A 21,575-nucleotide genomic window follows, 5' to 3' on the forward strand; every position below is an offset into this window, starting at 1 on the left:
AGCCTCCCCTAGCATCAGCCTCCCCCTCCCAGCCTCCCCCAGCATCAGCCTCCCCCAGCATCAGCCTCTCTCCTTCCAGCCTCCCCCAGCATCAGCCTCCCCCAGCATCAGCCTCTCTCCTCCCAGCCTCCCCCAGCATCAGCCTCCCCCTCCCAGCCTCCCCCAGCATCAGCCTCACCCAGCATCAGCCTCCTCCAGCATCAGCCTTTCTCATCCCAGCCACCCCCAGCATCAGCCTCCCCCAGCATCAGACTCTCTCCTCCCAGCCTCCCCCAGCATCAGCCTCCCCCAGCATCAGCCTACACTCTCCCAGCCTCCCCCAACATCAGCCTCCCCCAGCATCAGCCTCTCTCCTTCCAGCCTCCCCCAGCATCAGCCTCTCTCCTCCTAGCCTCCTCCAGCACGCCGTGTTCCTCTGCCGACACACACCCACCCGATCGCATACACTCACACCCACCCGATCACATACACTCACACCCACCCGATCGCATACACTCACACCCACCCGATCGCATACACTCACACCCACCCGATCGAATACACTCACACACACCCGATCGCATACACTCACACACACACTGACGATATTGCACATACGCGCTCACACTCACAACATCCGGAGATACCACATGCTTCTGGCCATGTGATCCTCCGGCAGGTCCTGGAAGCTCACAGCACAGTATCGCGGCCGAGAAGCAAGCGATATCTCCGGATGCTGTGAGTGTGTGGATGCGATGTGATGTGTGTGTGAGAGTGATTGTGATCTGATGTGTGTGTGTATGTGTGTGTCTGTTGTTATGTGTGTGCGTGTGGATGTTCCGCCGCTGCAGGGCCTTGATGCACTGGTAACTATGCTACCATGGTTACCAGCACATCACGTCCCCCACTCGCACGGGAGCCCACACCAGCATACGGCGGCAAACCCCAGCAATGCGAGGGTTTGTGTCGGCTGGGTTGGCGGCGTACGCTGATGTGGGCTCCCTGGGGTACAGTACTCACCTGGGAGTCGTGTCTCCGTGTCAGTTCGGGGGATGCGTGCGGGGGGCGGGGCCAGAGCGAGCGTGCATTGCATGAGGGGGGCGGGGCGTGGCCGAGTTGCCAATACGTGCAGGGTGCCGGGGCGAGAGGCCAATCCATGTGGGGGGTGGAGCCTGTGCGAGCGGCCGGCAAATCCGTGTGGAGGGGGAGCCAGGGCGAGCGACCAATCCGTGTGGGGGGGCGGGGCCATGGCGAGGCCAGCGGCCAATCCGCTTTGTGTCACCGTAAGGACACAATTTTTGAGCAAGAAAGACAGACAGACAGACAGACAGACAGAATAAGGCAATTATATATATATAGATAAGTCGTGACATTTTTTATTATTATTATTATATTATTAATATTTATTATAAAGTACATTTGCACATTATTTTCCATTGATTCCTTTAAGTCACTGCACACTCTCGCTCATTATTAATCTGATTATGCATTTACTGTCATTTCTCCCTGATTAGTAATGGTGACAGATGGCGGATCCCCATCATTCTCCAGTTCAGCCACAATTGTATGTACGGTGCTGGACGAGAACGACAATGGTCCTGAGCTCCTATTTCCTGAGACTGAGATCCAGGTCCCAGAAAACCAAGATCTGGGAATAATTCACAAAGTGTTGGCCATAGACAAGGATGCTGGCAACAATGGCAGAGTACAATTCCAAATAATTGGTAATTAATGACGCTTGCTAAACTGCCTGAGCAGATGTTTAAAGCAGCATTACTTTCAGGGTTTCACTAGTACCGAGCTGTTTATTGTGTTAGACATCTCAAGAACTTTCTTCTTCTTTTATATATCATATCATTTTGTATTGTTTAGGAATATGTGTGACTTTATATGTACATAGTTTTCTCTAGCAACTCAAATTATTGGATGATGATAATAAGTAGATCCACACTGTACCTTCTGGTAGTTATCATGGATGTCTATCCTAAGGGGTACTTTGCACACTACGAGATCGCAAGCCGATGGTAGCGATGCCGAGCGCGATAGTCCCCGCCCCCGTCGTAGCTGCGATATCTTGTGATAGCTGCCGTAGTGAAAATTATCGCTACGGCAGCTTCACATGCACTTACCTGCGCTGCGATGTCTCTATGGCCGGTGACCCGCCTCCTTCCTAAGGGGGCAGGTCGTGCGGCATCACAGCGACGTCACACGGCAGGCAGCCAATAGAAGCGGAGGGGCGGAGATGAGCTGGATGTAAACATCCCGCCCACCTCCTTCATTCCTCATTGCAGCCAGGACGCAGGTAAGGCGATGTTCCTCGCTCCTGCAGATTCACACACAGCGATGTGTGCTGCCGCAGGAACGAGGATCAACATCGTAACATCGGTCCTTCCGAAATTATGGAAATGCCCAACACTACACCGATCATACAATTTCGACGCTTTTGCGCTCGTTAATCGTAGTAAAAACGATTCACATACTCCAATGTCAACAGCGACGCCGGATGTGTGTCACTTTCGATTTGACTGCTGCGATGTCGTAGTGTGCAGAGTATCCCTTAGTATGATGGTTATTATTTGGACATATAAGATGCCTCATCCTCTTCAGGAATATTATTGTCTAGACTATGATGTATAGTTTGATCAGTGCATGACTCGGAAAGCAGAGACTCTTGCTCATGTATTCAAAAGGATTTATTCACAGAATAAGAAATAACTAATATTAATTAGTCACAGATCTCCCATAGACTATAAACATTCAGGCTGTCTGCATTATAGTCTACAGTGACGTTCTAAGAAAGCTCAGCAGAAAAGAGCAGCTGCCCAACAGTGTATACGTTTTTCAACATGTACTAAAATGCCATAAAATGTCAGGAACGGGGGTAAATGCCAGATCTTGAAATTACAGTTTCCTTACTTCATCTTCGTAGTTAATGATATGCAGGTAGACAGATGTATCTTGGCACAACTTAGACTCAAACCATTGAAATCTACGGTACTTTTTACATTCACTTTCATTAAAATAGTATTTATAGAGAACCTGTCAGCACAATTTTGTAATGTAAAGTAATTACATGGCTGTAATGGCGCTGCAATACTTATTAAATAGATACCTGTGGGAAAATTAGCTTTTTGGTCCTTCTATCATCAGTATTTTAAATTTTCTGTTAATTAGATTTTGGTGCTCAGGGGCCGGACTGTACACTGGGTCGTCTTCTCCTTGTCTGTGTTTCTCTGGCCCTCCGCCTGTTTGAATGGCAAGTTACAGAAAAAGCATTGACACGTTATTCAAACACATGAAGGGGGCAGAGGAGCTGGAGAATCACAGACAGGGAGGAGAAGACCCAGTGTACAGTCCGACCCCTGAGCAACGAAATCTGATTAGCAGAAAACTTCAAATGGTGTTGAAAGAACACCAAAGCAAATTTCTTCACCAAAGATGTCAATTTAATTAGTATCACAAAACGACAACAACAATATCTTTACTCTACATTACAAATTGTGCTGACAGGTTCTCTTTAATCAATAGAATGGCACATCCTACAGTATGCCTGGAATATATTAGTTTCTATGTTTTCATCAACTTACGCTCATTTGACTGTTAAAATGGCTTATATATTTCATCCAACCTGTGCATATGTTAGTAACTATTGTCACATTGTGTAATTGATATTAAAGGGTTGGTTTGGTAACATGTCCTTTCTAAATATCTATACCTACACCTTCACTACTTCTGTAATTATCTTTATTATAAATTACGCTACACTTCTCTCTATCTATCTAATCCCTAATTTTGTGTTTACTTCAGTTCCTGTGATGTTTCGTTTGAAAAGAGTCTTAAATGTGACATCACAGGAGGCTGGGGCTGCACTCACTTTACTTCAGCATCTATCACTCCCCCTGGCAGAGGATGTCATTACTTACTACAGTTTCTTGCATCGATGCCCTCTAAAGATGTCCATGCACCATGGCGCTGATAGAAGCTGTGCGAGAGGTCAGTGCAGCACTGGCACTCTGATTTTATCTCCTCCACCACAGTCTCTAACTATGAAATAAGACATTGTCACGGTGCAGAGAGAGAAGTGAATGACACCAGTGCCACCATACAGCTTCTAGATCCACATTAAAATGAATCGTCATCGGGGGGCGGTGATAGAAGCATCAAATGTACCCAACACCAGCTCCTGATGAGAATTCATTTGCGGGCAAGGCTAGAAATACAAAATAGGTATTAGGAGTGCTTAAGCAACCCTATATTACCCTTTTTAATGATGTTGTATGTGTTTAAATGTATGTATGCATTTAAAGACTAAATTTAATTATCCCTGATGTCCTTGCCTGCCGTCACTGGACTAGTCTGGGTCTGTTGTGAGTCAGTGCCATTGAGCAGTGGGAACATGGCCACAGCATTGTAACTGACCTCCTTGCATATGTGGAGAGAGAAGGGAATAGGAGAAGAAGCCAACCGCCTTCTCATCCTCCTTGCTCTCCCGGAATGTCAGTCACACTGCTGTGGGGGTGCTCCCACTGCACAATGCCATTGATTGACAGTGGTCCTGGACTAGCCCAGTGACTGCAGGTAAGGAGATCATGGGCAATTATACTTTGTTTTTAAACACTTACATTTTGCGTTTAAGGCTCTTATAGGCATCATTATAGAAATATTACGAGGCTGATAATGTGCTCCTAATTCCACCTAGGGATAAATACCTAAAATATAAAGTCCATATCTATATAAATTGCTATGAAGGCAAATGGAATAGCAAACACAGTCTCTAATACAGCCACCGTCCCAAGATCTAAGCACAGGAAGAGAATATTAGGAGGATGTAACTTAGTAACCACAACCACACTGAATGCTCAGCTAAATCGGCCCGGGTTGTTCAAACCACAGAACCCCCACAAGTGAACAGTCACCCTCAGAAATATTTGGCCCTTTTTAGAAGATTTTATAGATAATAGATGATATGCGCCAGTTGTTGCTTTCAAACCTTAATCATTTTTTGGTGTCTATAGCAAAAATCTGCTCTGAATTGTTTGTTGAATAGCCACATAAAGATATATATATTTTTTATAAGGTGTGTCCAATTGAAAAAAGACTTCACATCTGGAAAAGTCATTCCTCAGTAATGGATAAGGCATTCTGTATTTACTGTCAGTGCCACCCACTGATTTAAATGAAATACAGGTTTTAATTCAAACAGAAGGCAGTCACATGCCAGAGACACTTAAACACTCGCTGTCCAAGCACAAATGCTTCATGTTATTGGGCTTAACATATTTTTATGGTGTTGCCATGATATATATTTCCACTGTCTCCAAGTGTCAGCTTTTGTTTTACATCTCTTTCCTTTTAAAGGTGGAAACACGGGCGGATATTTTGCCATCAATAATACATCAGGCGAGCTTTGGACCACCCGTACCCTAGATAGAGAAAATGTCAGCAGTTTTACCATTATCGTGGAATGCCATGACCTGGGAAGCCCAAAGAGAAGCACCACAGCCAAGCTGCATATTAAAGTCTTGGACGTAAATGATAATCCACCTACATTTTCTAAGAGCCAGTACCGCTCATCTGTGAGCGAGAACCTTGCTGCTGGATCAATGGTTCTTAGTCTTCATGCAGCTGATGTAGATGAAGGCTTAAATGGTGAAATAACATACTCCATGATTGATGATACCCAAGGTGCTTTCATTATAAACAGTACAACTGGAAATATTGTAACGGCGAAAGCTTTGGACCGGGAAGCCAAACATCAATATGTATTCCGGGTGGTGGCTAGCGACAGTAGCATATACGGTCCATTAAGTTCCACTGTGAAAGTTTTAATTCACATTGAAGATATCAATGACAACCCCCCTTCATTCTTGGAGGATCCCGTTCAGGTTCTTGTGTCCTACAAATCACTAGTCAATACAACGATTGCTACTGTACATGCCAGTGATCCAGATCAAGGCTTGAATGGATCAGTAGTGTATAGTCTAGTGGAAAGTGATCCACTTTTCATTGTTACCCAAGATACAGGGGAGATAAAACTTCAGAATCCTATTTCTCATACCTTCAGGAACACAATTCTGAAAGTGAGGGCCTCAGATCTTGGTGTCCCAGTGAAGACATCAACAGCTCTTGTCACCATTGATCTAGTAGGTCAGGAGAAGGATTTTAATTTTGTGCAGAATGTGTATGAAGCCAACGTAATGGAAAACAGCAAAGCAGGTCAGTATGAGCACCATAGCTTCATTATAGCAGAGTGCCTACCTGTATATGTAATAGGTCTGGTTTTAGTACTTGTGTCCTTCAGACGTACTGCAGGCTTTAGAATGGCAGAAGCGACAACTATATTACTTATATCAGTATATAAACCATTAAAATATTTACTATTATATTATCCTATTATAGTGACGGATGTAACTATACAGTGCTGGCCAAAAGTATTGTCACTCCTGCAATTTTGTCAGATATTACTCAGTTTCTTTTTGAAAATGATTGCAATCACAAATTCTTTGGTATTATTATCTTCATTTAATTTGTCATTAAAGAAAAAAAAAAATTGTCATAAAGCCAAATTGGATATAATTCCACACCAAACATACAAAAAGGGGGTGGACAAAAGTATTGGCACTGGTTGAAAAATCATGTGATGCTTCTCTAATTTGTGTAATTAACAGCAGCTGTAACTTACCTTTGGCACCTAACAGGTGTTGGCAATAACTAAATCACACTTGCAGCCAGTTGATATGGATTAAAGTTGACTCAACCTCTGTCCTGTGTCCTTGTGTGTACCAACATGAGCATGGAGAAAAGAAAGAAGACCAAAAAACTGTCTGAGGACTTGAGAATCCAAATTGTGAGGAAGCATGAGCAATCTCAAGGCTACAAGTCCATCTCCAAAGACCTGAAAGTTCCTGTGTCAATGGTGCGCAGTGTCATCAAGAAGTTTAAAGCCCATGGCACTGTGGCTAACCTCCCTAGATGTGGAAGGAAAAGAAAAATTGACGAGAGATTTCAACGCAAGATTGTGCGGATGGTGGATAAAGAACCTCGACTAACATCCAAACAAGTTCAAGCTGCCCTGCAGTCCGAGAGTACAACAGTGTCAACCTGTACTGTCCGTCGGCGTCTCAATGAAAAGGGACTGTATGGTAGAATACCCAGGAAGACCCCACTTCTTACCCCGAGACATAAAAAAGCCAGGCTGGAGTTTGCCAAAACCCTAAAACGTTTTGGAAGAATGTTCTCTGGTCAGATGAGACAAAAGTAGAGCTTTTTGGGAAAAGCCATCAACATAGAGTTTACAGGAAAAAAAAAGAGGCATTCAAAGAAAAGAACACGGTCCCTACAGTCAAACATGGCGGAGGTTCCCTGTTGTTTTGGGGTTGCTTTGCTGCCTCTGGCACTGGACTGCTTGACCGTGTGCATGGCATTATGAAGCTTGAAGACTACCAACAAATTTTGCAGCATAATGTAGGGCCCAGTGTGAGAAAGATGGGTGTCCCTCAGAGGTCATGGGTCTTCCAGCAGGACAATGACCCAAAATACACTTCAAAAAGCACTAGAAAATTATTTGATAGAAAGCACTGGAGACTACTAAAGTGGCCAGAAATGAGTCCAGACCTGAACCCCATAGAACACCTGTGGAGAGATCTCAAAATGGCAGTTTGGAGAAGACACCCTTCAAATCTCAGCGACCTGGAGCAGTTTGCCAAAGAAGAATGGTCTAAAATTCCAGCAGAGGATTGTAAGAAACTCATTGATGGTTACCGGAAGCGGATGATCGCAGTTATTTTGGCTAAAGGTTGTGCAACCAAGTATTAGGCTAAGGGTGCCAATACTTTTGTCTGGCCCATTTTTGGAGTTTTGTGTGAAATGATCAATGATTTGATTTTTGTTTCATTCTCTTTTGTGTTTTTTCATTGCAAACAAAATAAATGAAGATAATAATACCAAAGAATTTGTGATTGCAGTCATTTTCAAGAAGAAACTGAGTATTATCTGACAGAAATGCAGGGGTGCCAATACTTTTGGCCAGCACTGTAGGCGATGCAGTGGTTGAAGTCATGTCCTGTGGGAGCCCAAATGTTCACACTGGCCCATATAAGGGGACAAATCTATAAGTGACAAATAACTGATAGTTATTATTATTATTTATTATTATAGTGCAATGGCGCTTTACATATGAAAAGAGGTATACATGGTAGGGACAAGTATATTAATCATGAATAATACAAGGCACAGACTGGTACAGGAGGAGAGAGGGCCCTGCCCGCGAGGGCTCGGTTTGCAAGTTGGTGTGGTGACTTACAGGTTTTCACAATGTCCAGGCACACAGAGCCTTTGCTCTAATAAATGAAGCTTTACTTTCCCATTTCCTACATAGGCTCTCTTACTTATAGTAAGGACTGATTCAGCCATTGACGCGCCACTGACATCACTCTTGGGACATTATTTCTTTTTAACTATGGGCACTGAAGACAGAAATGAAAAAAATTAGCATATTGTCTTATATACAGTATGTGAATCAATAAAAGGGCTCATTCAGATGTCAGTTTTTCTCATATCCATGCTTTTCATCCATAGAACCTATTATAGTCTATTGAGCTATTCTTATGTCTATTTATTTTTGCAGAACGAGTGGTTCCCACAAACTTACGTAAATATGTCCCATCTTGATCTGATTCTCAGATTAAAATGTCAATGCAAGTCTATGGGTCCATGAGTAAATCAGACAACACTTGGATGCCATCCATGTCCTGTCCGCTTTTGACAGACCGTTTGCTCTGAGAAGGATGAAAAACCTTTATTTTATTTTTTTTCATCCAAGAAAAAGTAATGAAATGCTGACCAAACTCTATTGGCAATAAATAAACTGACAAAACTCTAAATAAACTTTGATAAGAACATTGATGAAATTTGGACTGTTTTTTTGCTATAAGAAATATCACTGATGTCTGAATGAACCATTAAGGCCCCTATACACACTCGGCCAACAGCCATCTCAGCAGACTCTCTCGTACACAGGAGTGCTCCTTCGGCTGAGTGCTCCTATGTTCTCTGAGAAAGCTGCTGGCTGACATGTCTGGTGGCTTATCATCGAGAGAACAAAGCGATTGTCATTCTAAAATTGGACATACCTGATTGACATCTCCCCCAACTGTCAATTGGCTGGTGCCCTCATATACTTTAGATTGTTTGCCCATTGATATAGGTGGGTTTGGCCAACATTAGTTTGTGTATGATGGCCTTTAGTTTGATATTCCTTAGCACATCATTGGATTTTATACCTTTTTGTGTATTATTTTTGTTTGTTCTTACTTCCTAATACCAGGCACAGCTGTGGTGACGGTGGAGGCCAAACACTTCAAACATTCGGCACAATCTGTATCCTATAAAATTATCAGTGGAGAGAAAGACACATTTATGCTTAACTCTAAAACAGGTAACTCCTAGATAACAAGCACAGAATGTGTTAAATACGCTTAAATTATGAGGGTAAAGGCCACGTCAAACTAAGCAACATCGCTAGCAACATCGCTGCTAAGGAACAACTTTTGTGACGTAGCAGCGATGTTGCTAGCGATGTTGCTGTGTGTGACATCCAGCAACAACCTGGCCCCTGCTGTGAGGTCGTTGGTTGTTGCTGAATGTCCTGGGCCATTTTTTAGTTGTTGCTCTCCCGCTGTGAAGCACAGATCGCTGTGTGTGACAGCGAGAGAGCAACAACTAACTGGGCAGGCAGCAGGAGCCGGCTTCTGCGGACGCTGGTAACCACGATAAACATCGGGTAACCAAGAAGCCCTTACCTTGGTTACCCGATATCTACCTTCATTACCAGCGTCCGCCGCTCTCAGCTGTAAGTGCCAGCTCCCTGCTCTCTGCACACGTAGCCGGAGTACACATCGGGTAATTAACCCCATGTGTACTGTGGCTATGTGTGCAGAGAGCAGGGAGCCGGCACTGGCAGTGTGAGAGCGGCGGACGCTGGTAACGAAGGTAAATATCGGGTAACCAAGGTAAGGGCTTCTTGGTTACCCGATGTTTACCGTGGTTACCAGCGTCTGCAGAAGCCGGCTCCTGCTGCCTGCACACGTAGCAGAGTACACATCGGGTAATTAACCCGATGTGTACTGTGGCTAGGTGTGCAGGGAGCCAGCACTAAGTGGTGTGCGCTGGTAACCAAGGTAAATATCGGGTTGGTTACCCGATATTTACCTTAGTTACCAAGCTCAGCATCGCTTCCACGCAGCGCTGGGGGCTGGTCACTGGTTGCTGGTGAGATCTGCTGTGTGACAGCTCACCAGCAACCCGTGTAGCGACGCTCCAGCGATTCCTGCCGGGTCAGGTTGCTGGTGGGATCGCTGGAGCGTTGCTTAGTGTGACATCTCACCAGCGACCTCCTAGCAACTTACCAGCGATCCCTATCAGGTTGTATCGTTGTTGGGATCGCTGGTAAGTTGTTTAGTGTGACTGGGCCTTAACTATATTCCTCAACATTGAAGTTGCAAAACCAAGAAGGAAAATCTGCGTGAGTATGAACCCCCAGGATAGATAGACATATTAATGATCTTTATTCGGTATTGAGTATGAGCACAATACGCCAAACTACGGTATATGCACCTACACGGCCTGGTACAAAGCTTTATGGCAGTGTATGAATCCGGAGCTGTGTGGCTTCCATACAGAGTCCATTGGTCATGTATGTATAGACATAACTTCCTCTAAAGCAATGTGATACATACCACACTTTATGTATAATGCTGTCATTTTTAGATCAGATTTTTCAGGAGTCAGGCCAAAAAACTATATGACATCAAAGGCATTTCAAGGAAGGGTAAAATCTCATAAACTTATAAGGCACTGTAGTACGTTTCCCAACAATTCAAACTGTATGTGCCTAATGATGCCGTGTATTTCATCAGACCATAATATAATGTGCTAATGGCTGATTTCTCCAATGTTTCATCTCCCAGGAGAGCTGACAGTACATGACCCATCACTGCTTGACTTCGAAGCCAGAAGTAGGATGAATGTAATCATCTCTGCCGAATCCAGACTTTCTGTGACTTACACCAGGGTGTCTGCGGAAATCCAAGATCAGAATGATAACCCACCAGTGTTTGCCCGGGATCATCACATTACATGGGCCCTGGAAGGTCAGGCCTACAACATGGCTGTGATCCAGGTAAAGTGACGATACTACATGACATATCTATGGTATGGACCGAGTTGTGGGGGGTCTGTGTGAATAATGTTCATAATATTTATACAACTCTTTTTAGATTTATGACCTTTTATCTGTACATTTATCTGTAGATTTCATTAATTTATCAAAGTCAGTAATAATTTCACAATTTACTTATTTACAGCTTTCAAATTGTAGGAACTGGTATAGGATTATTAATATTGTGGCCATGAAACCACATAGTATTTTACCGCCAGTTGATACTTTCTCTCAGAAACTGTGTTTTGGACCCAGCTACTGAATAATACATTTTTAAGCTTTTTTCCTACCCTGTCTAACAGTGAATTATTACAGAATACTAGAAGTGACCTTGTTTTAGCCTTCCATATGTGGTATGGCAGCTCTGTCTGTCTCTCCAGGAGTTTGATGTTTGACCGATGATTGTTGCAGCTTTTATGACTGTTCATGTACAGAATATATATTTTATGCACTGTTCACATATACATCATGGATTCTTATATGGCTCTACCTAGAATGCTGATTTATAACCCACAGCTGTCATGGGCAGTGTAGCTCTGCATGTTGCACTATTGTTCCATGATACAGTGCCTTGCAAAAGTACTCAGCCCCCTTGAATTTTTCAACCTTTTCCCACATTTCAGGCTTCAAACATAAAGATAAAAAATTTTAATTTTATGGTGAAGAATCAACAAGTGGTACACAATTGTGAAGGTGAACGAAATTTATTGCTTATTTGAAATTTTTGTAAAAAATAATAAACTGAAAAGTGGGGTGTGCAATATTATTCGTCCCCTTTAAGTTAATACTTTGTAGCGCCACCTTTTGCTGCGATTACAGCTGCAAGTCGCTTGGGGTATGTGTCTATCAGTTTTGCACATCGAGAGACTGAAATTCTTGCCCATTCTTCCTTTGCAAACCGCTCGAGCTGAGTGAGGTTGGATGGAGAGCGTTTGTGAACAGCAGTTTTCAGCTCTTTCTACAGATTCTCGATTGGATTCAGGTCTGGACTTTGACTTGGCCATTCTAACACCTGGATACATTTATTTGTGAACCATTCCATTGCAGATTTTGCTTTATGTTTGAGAACATTATCTTGTTGAAAGACAAATCTCTGTCCCAGTCTCAGGTCTTTTGCAGACTCCAACAGGTTTTCTTCAAGAATGGTCCTGTATTTGGCTCCATCCATCTTCCCATCAATTTTAACCATCTTCCCTGTCCCTTTTGATGCAAAGCAGGCCCAAACCATGATGCTGCCACCACAATGTTTGACAGTGGGGATGGTGTGTTCAGGGTGATGAGCTGTGTTGCTTTTACACCAAACATATCGTTTGGCATTGCGCCCAAAAAGTTCGATTTTGGTTTCATCTGACCAGAACACCTTCTTCCACATGTTTGGTGTGTTTCCCTTTGAGAAATGGCTTTCTCCTTGCCACTCTTCCATAAAGACCAGATTTGTGCAGCGTATGATTGTTGTCCTATGGACAGACTCTCCCACCTCAGCTATAGATCTCTGCAGTTCATCCAGAGTAATCATGGGCCTTTTGGCTGCATCTCTGATCAGTCTTCTCCTTGTTTGACATGAAATTTTTGAGGGACGGCCGAGTCTTGGTAGATTTGCAGTGGTATGATACTCATTCCATTTCAATATGATCACTTGCACAGTGCTTCTTGGGATGTTTAAAGTTTTGGAAATCTTTTTGAAACCAAATCCAGCTTTAAACTTCTCCACAACAGTATCACAGACCTGCCTGTTGTGTTCCTTGTTCTTCATCATGCTATCTGCGCTTTAAACAGAACACCGAGACTATCACAGAGCAGGTGCATTTATACAGAGACTAGATTACACACAAGTGGATTATATTTATCATCATCAGTCATTTAGGACAACATTGGATCATTCAGAGATCCTCAATGAACTCCTGGAGTGAGTTTGCTGCACTGAAAGTAAAGGAGACGAATAATATTGCACGCCCCAATTTTCAGTTATTTATTTTTTACAAAAATTTAAAATAAGCAATAACTATCGTTCACCTTCACAATTGTGTCCCACTTGTTGTTGATTCTTCACCATAACATTAAAATTTTTATATTTATGTTTGAAGCCTGAAATGTGGGAAAAGGTTGAAAAATTCAAGGGAGCTGAATACTTTTGCAAGGCCTTATATCTGCAATTGAGGCTCATTATGGATGGCGTTTCTGACACAGATGTCACCATTGGCTTTGAGTGAAGGTCCAGCCACATTAGAAAAAGTCTTAAAGGGGTTATCTGGCTTATTTTGCCTTTTTCTTGTCATTTCACTATTGGGCTACATAGGGGCAGGTAGGTAGATAGCGACTACCTACCTGCCCTGCTGTCAGCCCCTCTCCCCCGTTTCAGAGCGGCCATGTGACCGCTTCTGCCAGGATTTTGCTGCTTCCTGTGATGTTACATTGACAGGGGCAGGAGCTTATGCTCGTCGTGTAGACAAGCATTACTGCCGTTGTCATGTAGCCGCCCTGCTGGGCATGTACAGTGCACCGAAGTCCCCTTCACCTTCCCACACACTCACCCACACATTCCATACTCTCCCCACAACCTCCCAACCACTGCTGTGGGACCTATGTGCTGAGGGGAGGGGCCTGGTGGCAGCTGCCTGCAGTGTCAGAGCCAGCATCGGGCCCCCTTCTAAGGATCGAACATTCAAATGTATCGGCATCACAGATGTCAATACATTTCAAAGCACTGATGAGAGGGAGCGCTGCGCTGCTTCTCGTCATTGTCCCGCTATGTGTGCTCTGACAGTTCAGTACGGCGGTGACGTCATTACTGTGCTGATATGGGCAGAGGACAGTGGGCGAATGAGGAGCACGGCAGGGACCGAGGTGAGGTGAGTATGTATTTATTCCCTAGATGGTGGGGGCGTAAAATGCTATAATGGGCTGCAGAGCACTGTGTGGGGGGTACAGAGTGCTGTGTGTGGGGGATGCAGAGCGCTGTGTGGGGGGGGGGGTGCAGAGCACTGTTTGAGGGGGTACAGAGCGCTGTGTGAGGGAATGCAGAGCGCTGTGTGAGGGGGTGCAGAGCCCTATGTGTGGGGGCTGCAGAGCACCGTGTGGGAGGGTGCAGAGCCCTATTTGGGGCTGTTACTTCTAATTCTGTAGTGATAAGAGGTCAGTGCTGGCCAGAATACTGACAGCCAATGAGTGAGCAGGGGGCGGGGCTGGACAGTGAGGCCGGGTGGTGCCAGCTCTGACTGTGAGGTTTGGTATAGGAAGAGGTCAGTTTGCTTGAGTTGCAGGTAAATAAAGTGTGTTCAGAGAATAAAGGGATAATTCAAGAGGAACAAAGTTAGAAAACCAAAAAAAATATAGGGATGTTTTATATGACCATACAGCACAGATTAGTTTAAAAAAATGTTTGAGTTTATGTCAGACAACTCCTTTAAATAGTACTGATATAATATTACAATATTACTGGAATCGATAGCATTCCAATAGTAGTTAGGGCACTAATATTCCAAAAAGGACTACGAGAAGAAATGTATGCTTACCATAAATGTTAAAGAGGTTTATAAGAAAGTTGTGCTTTATCTCAAGAACAGCATCACCCATGCACATGAGCGGAGATTAGTATTGCAGCTCACACTCATTTACTTCAATTGGGCAGCAGCGCTGCATCAGAAAGAGCTGATTGATTGAAGTGTGGGGTGTCGACCCTGGCCAATCAGACATTGATCACCTATGCTAAAAATAAGACATCAATGTAAAAGTAGTAGACAACCCCTTTAATCTCATATTACCCCTTGAAATGTTCCTATTTGTTACTTGTACTGTATTCTTACACCAGTGCTATCTTACCTTGTGTATCGCATATATTTATCTGTGCTTTATATACAGTGATTTGTTCTGCAGTTGTGTATATGTGGACTATAGCAGTGACTATACAAATGCATCTCAATATTGAGTGCATTTACTCTACAGACTTTTCAGTAGGTGCCAATATTTCTGAGTTTAAAATTATTTTCTCAGTTGGTCTGATATAATATTCTAATTTTCTGAGATAATGACTTTTGGGTTTTCATTGGCTGTAAGCCATAATCATCAACATACACAGAAAAACACTTGAAATAGATAACTCTGTGTGTAATGACTCTATATAATATATAGGAATAGATCACTCTGTGTGTAACGACTCTATATAATTTATAGGAATAGATCACTCTGTGTGTAACGACTCTATATAATTTATAGGAATAAATCACTCTGTGTGTAATAACTCTATATAATTTATAGGAATAGATCACTCTGTGTGTAATGAGTCTATATAATATATAGGAATAGATCACTCTGTGTGTAACGACTCTATATAATATATAGGAATAGATCACTCTGTGTGTAACGACTCTATATAATATATAGGAATAGATCACTCTGTGTGTAACGACTCTATATAATATATAGGAATAGATCACTCTGTGTGTAATGACTCTATATAATATATAGGAATCGATCACTCTGTGTGTAATGACTCTATATAATATATAGGAATAGATCACTGTGTGTAATGACTCTATATAATATATAGGAATAGATCACTCTGTGTGTAATGACTCTACAGTGCCTACAAGTAGTATTCAACCCCCTGCAGATTTAGCAGGTTTGATAAGATGCAAATAAGTTAGAGCCTGCAAACTTCAAACAAGAGCAGGATTTATTAACAGATGCATAAATCTTACAAACCAACAAGTTATGTTGCTCAGTTAAATTTTAATAAATTTTCAACATAAAAGTGTGGGTCAATTATTATTCAACCCCTAGGTTTAATATTTTGTGGAATAACCCTTGTTTGCAATTACAGCTAATAATCGTCTTTTATAAGACCTGATCAGGCCGGCACAGGTCTCTGGAGTTATCTTGGCCCACTCCTCCATGCAGATCTTCTCCAAGTTATCTAAGTTCTTTGGGTGTCTCATGTGGACTTTAATCTTGAGCTCCTTCCACAAGTTTTCAATTGGGTTAAGGTCAGGAGACTGACTAGGCCACTGCAACACCTTGATTTTTTCCCTCTTGAACCAGGCCTTGGTTTTCTTGGCTGTGTGCCTTGGGTCGTTGTCTTGTTGGAAGATGAAATGACGACCCATCTTAAGATCCTTGATGGAGGAGCGGAGGTTCTTGGCCAAAATCTCCAGGTAGGCCATGCTATCCATCTTCCCATGGATGCGGACCAGATGGCCAGGCCCCTTGGCTGAGAAACAGCCCCACAGCATGATGCTGCCACCACCATGCTTGACTGTAGGGATGGTATTCTTGGGGTCATATGCAGTGCCATCCAGTCTCCAAAAGTCACGTGTGTGGTTGGCACCAAAGATCTCGATCTTGGTCTCATCAGACCAGAGAACCTTGAACCAGTCTGTCTCAGAATCCTCCAAGTGATCATGAGCAAACTGTAGACGAGCCTTGACATGACGCTTTGAAAGTAAAGGTACCTTACGGGCTCGTCTGGAACGGAGACCATTGCGGTGGAGTACGTTACTTATGGTATTGACTGAAACCAATGTCCCCACTGCCATGAGATCTTCCCGGAGCTCCTTCCTTGTTGTCCTTGGGTTAGCCTTGACTCTTCGGACAAGCCTGGCCTCGGCACGGGTGGAAACTTTCAAAGGCTGTCCAGGCCGTGGAAGGCTAACAGTAGTTCCATAAGCCTTCCACTTCCGGATGATGCTCCCAACAGTGAAGACAGGTAGGCCCAACTCCTTGGAAAGGGTTTTGTACCCCTTGCCAGCCTTGTGACCCTCCACGATCTTGTCTCTGATGGCCTTGGAATGCTCCTTTGTCTTTCCCATGTTGACCAAGTATGAGTGCTGTTCACAAGTTTGTGGAGGGTCTTAATTAGTCAGAAAAGGCTGGAAAAAGAGATAATTAATCCAAACATGTGAAGCTCATTGTTCTTTGTGCCTGAAATACTTCTTAATACTTTAGGGGAACCAAACACACAATTTAAAAAAAAAAATAAAAAAAGAAATAACATTCTTTTTTGCTGCAGTGCATTTCACACTTCCAGGCTGATCTACAGTCCAAATGTCACAATGCCAAGTTAATTCGGAATGTGTAAACCTGCTAAATCTGCAGGGGGTTGAATACTACTTGTAGGCACTGTATATAATATATAGGAATAGATCACTCTGTGTGTAATGACTGTATATAATATATAGGAATAGATCACTCTGTGTGTAATGACTCTATATAATATATAGGAATAGATCACTCTGTGTGTAATGACTCTATATAATTTATAGGAATAGATCACTCTGTGTGTATTGACTCTATATACTGTAATATATAGGAATAGATCACTGTGTGTAATGACTCTATATAATTTATAGGAATAGATCACTCTATGTGTAATGACTCTATATACTGTAATGTATAGGAATAGATCACTCTGTGTGTAATTACTCAATATAATTTATGTTTCCCTTTTTATCTTGAATTACTGAAATAAATTAACTTTTTAATGATATTCTAATTTATTGAGATGCATTTGTATATGTGTGGATACTGCCTGGCCATGAAGATGTAGATTTTTTTTCTGTACTATAATTACCGAACTAAAGGGAACTTGTCACCAGATTTGGCAACTATAAGCTGTGTCCACCACCACTGAGCTCTTATATACAGCAATCCACAATACTGTATATAAGAGCCCAGGATGCACTGTATAATGTAAAAAACACCTTTATAACACTCACCTGGGGGGCGGTCCTGTCTGATGGGTATTGCTGCTCTCCGGTCCGGCGCCTCCTCTTTGTGGCAATCTCCTTTCTCCTTCTACCCAGCCCAGTATGGATGACGCGTCTACGTCATCCACACAGGCCGACATTATGCTCCTGCGCAGACACACTTTGAACTGCCCTGCTAAGGGCAGATCAAAGTACTGTAATGCGCAGATGCGAGCAAAGGTTACAGACCACCCGCGCATGCGCACTACAATACTTTCATCTGCCCTCAGCAGGACCTCAATGCTGGCTCGTGTGGCTGACGTAGGACACGTCATGCACCTGGGCATCAGAAGAAGGAGGACGGCGATCGCCGCAGAGAGAAAGTATCGCTCTGGAGAGCAGCGACACCTATTGGACTGGACCGCCCCCTACTGGAGTATTATAAAAGTGTTTTTGATGTTGTGCACAGCGGCCTGGGCACTTATATACAATATTCTGGAATGCTGTATATAAGAGCTCAGTGGTGGCCGCAGCTTATAGTCGCCAAATCTGGTGACAGGTTCCCTGTAAAGAAATCTTAATGAAGTGTCTGAGTTGAGGAAATAAATATTATTCTATGTATAATAAGTTATATTTTGCTTCACAATACATATTGTATCAGTTCTTCACAATGTGGAAGATTCAGTAGTGAATTTTATTTTGTACTTCCAATGGTTGAAAATGTGTCCTGGTCATATGCTGGACATATAAATGTATGGCTCATCTGTCACCAGTTTTTTGTTACCCCATTAAGAGCAGCATAATATATGGGCAGGGACCCTGATTCCTGCAGTGTGTCACTTACTGAGCTGCTTACTGTCATTTTGATAAAATCCCTATTTAACCTGCAGCAGATATAGCAGTTCTCTGAATTCTGAGCCCTGTATAACTCCAACTACAACACTGATTGGCAGTTTTATGTCCTTTTTAGCGTACACAGAAAGCGGCCAATCATTAGTGGGGACATAGTTGTACAAGGTAATGAATATGAAGGATTACATGGCAACAGGTTTACTAGTCCTCTAATAATAATGTCCTGATAAAACAGTGATTTTATGAAAACTACTGCAAGCAGTCAAGTAAGTGAAACATTGCAAGAATCAGGGTCTCTGCCCATATATTATACTTCTCTGAAACGAGGGAACAACACAATAACAGATTCCCTTTATGTAGGAGCCATGCATTTGTATGTCCATCATATGATCAGGATAGATTTCAACCCCTGAAAATACACAATAAAATTCCCTTCTCAGGAGTCAGGTGAAAGCTACCATTGCTGATTGGCTGTAGAGTTCACGTTCCTTTTACACTAGAAGAAAGAGCTAAGAAACTACTTCTTCAAGCTAAGATAGACCTTGACCACTGCAGCCAATCACTAGCTGCATACAGATAGGAACTCCATTTAATAGGGAGCCTGACAGCATAGATCAGAGAAGAAAATCTGCAATGTGTACTGTACATAAATTAATATGTGCAATTACCTATTCATTATTTACTTTTTGTCAGAAATGACCCTTAGTTTAAATCAGATTTTGGTGTCACATATTTTGTTTTTTTTAATTGCCATTGTTCTTTTTTATGTAATACTCCACTTTTCACAGTGATCAATGGGGATATTTTAGACTCATACTTCCTGTCCTTTGGGGAACCGTTTACAGCACTTTCTTTATTATTAGAGGCAGGATTACAATGAGAGGTAACATCTTAATGCCCAGGATCTAACTATCACAATAGGTGATTCAATAGCTGACCCTGCTCTCTCTTACTTCCTTTGCACACACTGATTAGATGCCTCAATATAAAAGTTAGGTTCAAAGTCTGTTCATTGTGGCTTATGTAAGTGTGGATTTCCTGAAACAATAGAAAGTCAGAGTGTCTAAAAGCCCTAAAGGTCAGTGTGAATCCCATGTTGTCCTGTCTGTATACTTTTTTAGTTCTTCCTTTACCCAGGAGCTGTGGTGTGATCAGACCATGTATCTGTATGGTCAGACACATCCATTACACAGTACATAGCAGGGCACATTTATAATTTTTTAAACACATCTAATTGTAGAAATTTTTATTATACAAACATCTTTCGATACTAATTAATTTGAAAATTAACTTTGTTAGAGGGAAAAGCCCTTTAAGGCCTTTATTGGCAGCCAAGTAGTGGAGACTTTGATGCATGTGATGGAGCATTGTCCTGTATAACAATCTTGATTTTCTGGAAAGATGCAGACTTTTTCCTGTACCACTGCCTAAAGAAAGCGTCTTCTAAAAATTGGCAGTAGGCTACCTAATAATTCTACACACCTTGGTATTGAGTGTTGACATCCATAGGCCGCACCCTCCCTCATTACACAAATACACATCACCTGATCTGCTTCATCCAATGAGTATTTGGTGTATACAGCTTGGAGATGGAAAATCTGCATAAAAATGATGAAATAGTCAAAATACCCACTTGCTTAATAATTCTGCACACAGTGTATGCTCTCATCTCTGTATAGTGTATAACCCAATGTAGTATTTTTTTTCACAGGTGTTTGCTAGTGATCCTGACAGTGGACCAAATGGACAGATAGATTACACCATTATGGATGGCAATGAAAATAAAGAATTTACGATTGACTCACGACGAGGCATCATCTCTACAAATGCTATCCTAGATCGGGAGATCAAATCCTCATACAGGTTTGTTGCGGGTATAGCTATTATATGTAGAGAGATGAGCAAACCCGAGGTTCGGTGTTTGTACCAAACACAGACTTTACAAATAAACACAGAGTTTGGGTTCAGAGTTCGGGTGCTTTACGTATGCAAACCAGTACCACGAGAAACGCTGTGTTTGGGTACGCATGGTGCTCAGCCTAGTGGAAGCCACTTGCAGTGTTTGATCTCCTCACACGGGGGCTAACAGCAGCGTGATCGGATGTAGTGTGCACTAAAAAAAAAAACGAAAAACCCTGCCCCTGGTATTGGTCTGTTTATGGCCTGCTGCATGTGGGCAGAGACACAAACTGCTCAATTAGTGACTTCTATTGAAGTTCAGGTCAAGTCCGGGTCCCAAACCAATCTTTATCAAAAGTCTGGCTGAAGCCACTGAACCAAACTTCCACGGGTCCGCTCATCTCTAATTATATGGAACTTAGAAAACACTGGATAGCCAATTCCTGTAGAACAGACATGAAAACGTGTTGGGCTATTTAAATATTAATTAATTATATATAGCTATGCGCACCACCAATATGGCTCATTAACACCATCTTGGTGTTGCACATAGCTGCCACAATCTCATTAGTCTGATTTTCATGACAAAAGTATTTACTGAGACCATATAGTACAACAAAACATTACAATAAAACTTATTTTCTGGATAGTGAGATTTTGTTTCCCACTTTTGTTCCAAATTTTGTCTTTTATTGTTCTTTCTTGCCTTGAATTCCTTTCATTCCATGTAAAACTGCCAGCACAGTGAGGACATTCATATATTTTCTTCTTTATTCTTTAAATCTAAAACAGTCAAAACATTCTAAAAAATGTAAAATAAATGAATATGTATTTCTGCTTTCTGCCTGTCCCCACTGCATGTATAGCCATACAACTGTGGATCCTCTTCTCCTCGTTGCGAGAATTCGAGTCCGATCATTTCCAAGACTCCACTTCTTACATTCTTC

General features: G+C 42.4%; 1 protein-coding gene across 1 annotated transcript in view; it reads left to right on the forward strand.

The window, feature by feature from the left end:
• The window catches only part of DCHS2 (dachsous cadherin-related 2), a 439,992-nt gene that overhangs the window by 375,698 nt on the left and 42,719 nt on the right, over positions 1-21,575 (forward strand). Inside the window, exons 12-16 of the mRNA XM_075347710.1 lie at positions 1,494-1,703; positions 5,338-6,195; positions 9,305-9,415; positions 10,947-11,158; positions 20,441-20,592. Of these exons, the coding sequence (XP_075203825.1) occupies positions 1,494-1,703; positions 5,338-6,195; positions 9,305-9,415; positions 10,947-11,158; positions 20,441-20,592 (1,543 nt within the window). The remainder of the gene's footprint in view (positions 1-1,493; positions 1,704-5,337; positions 6,196-9,304; positions 9,416-10,946; positions 11,159-20,440; positions 20,593-21,575) is intronic.

The sequence above is a fragment of the Anomaloglossus baeobatrachus genome, chromosome 1, assembly GCF_048569485.1.
Source record: "Anomaloglossus baeobatrachus isolate aAnoBae1 chromosome 1, aAnoBae1.hap1, whole genome shotgun sequence".
NCBI classification, from domain to species: Eukaryota; Metazoa; Chordata; class Amphibia; order Anura; family Aromobatidae; genus Anomaloglossus; species Anomaloglossus baeobatrachus.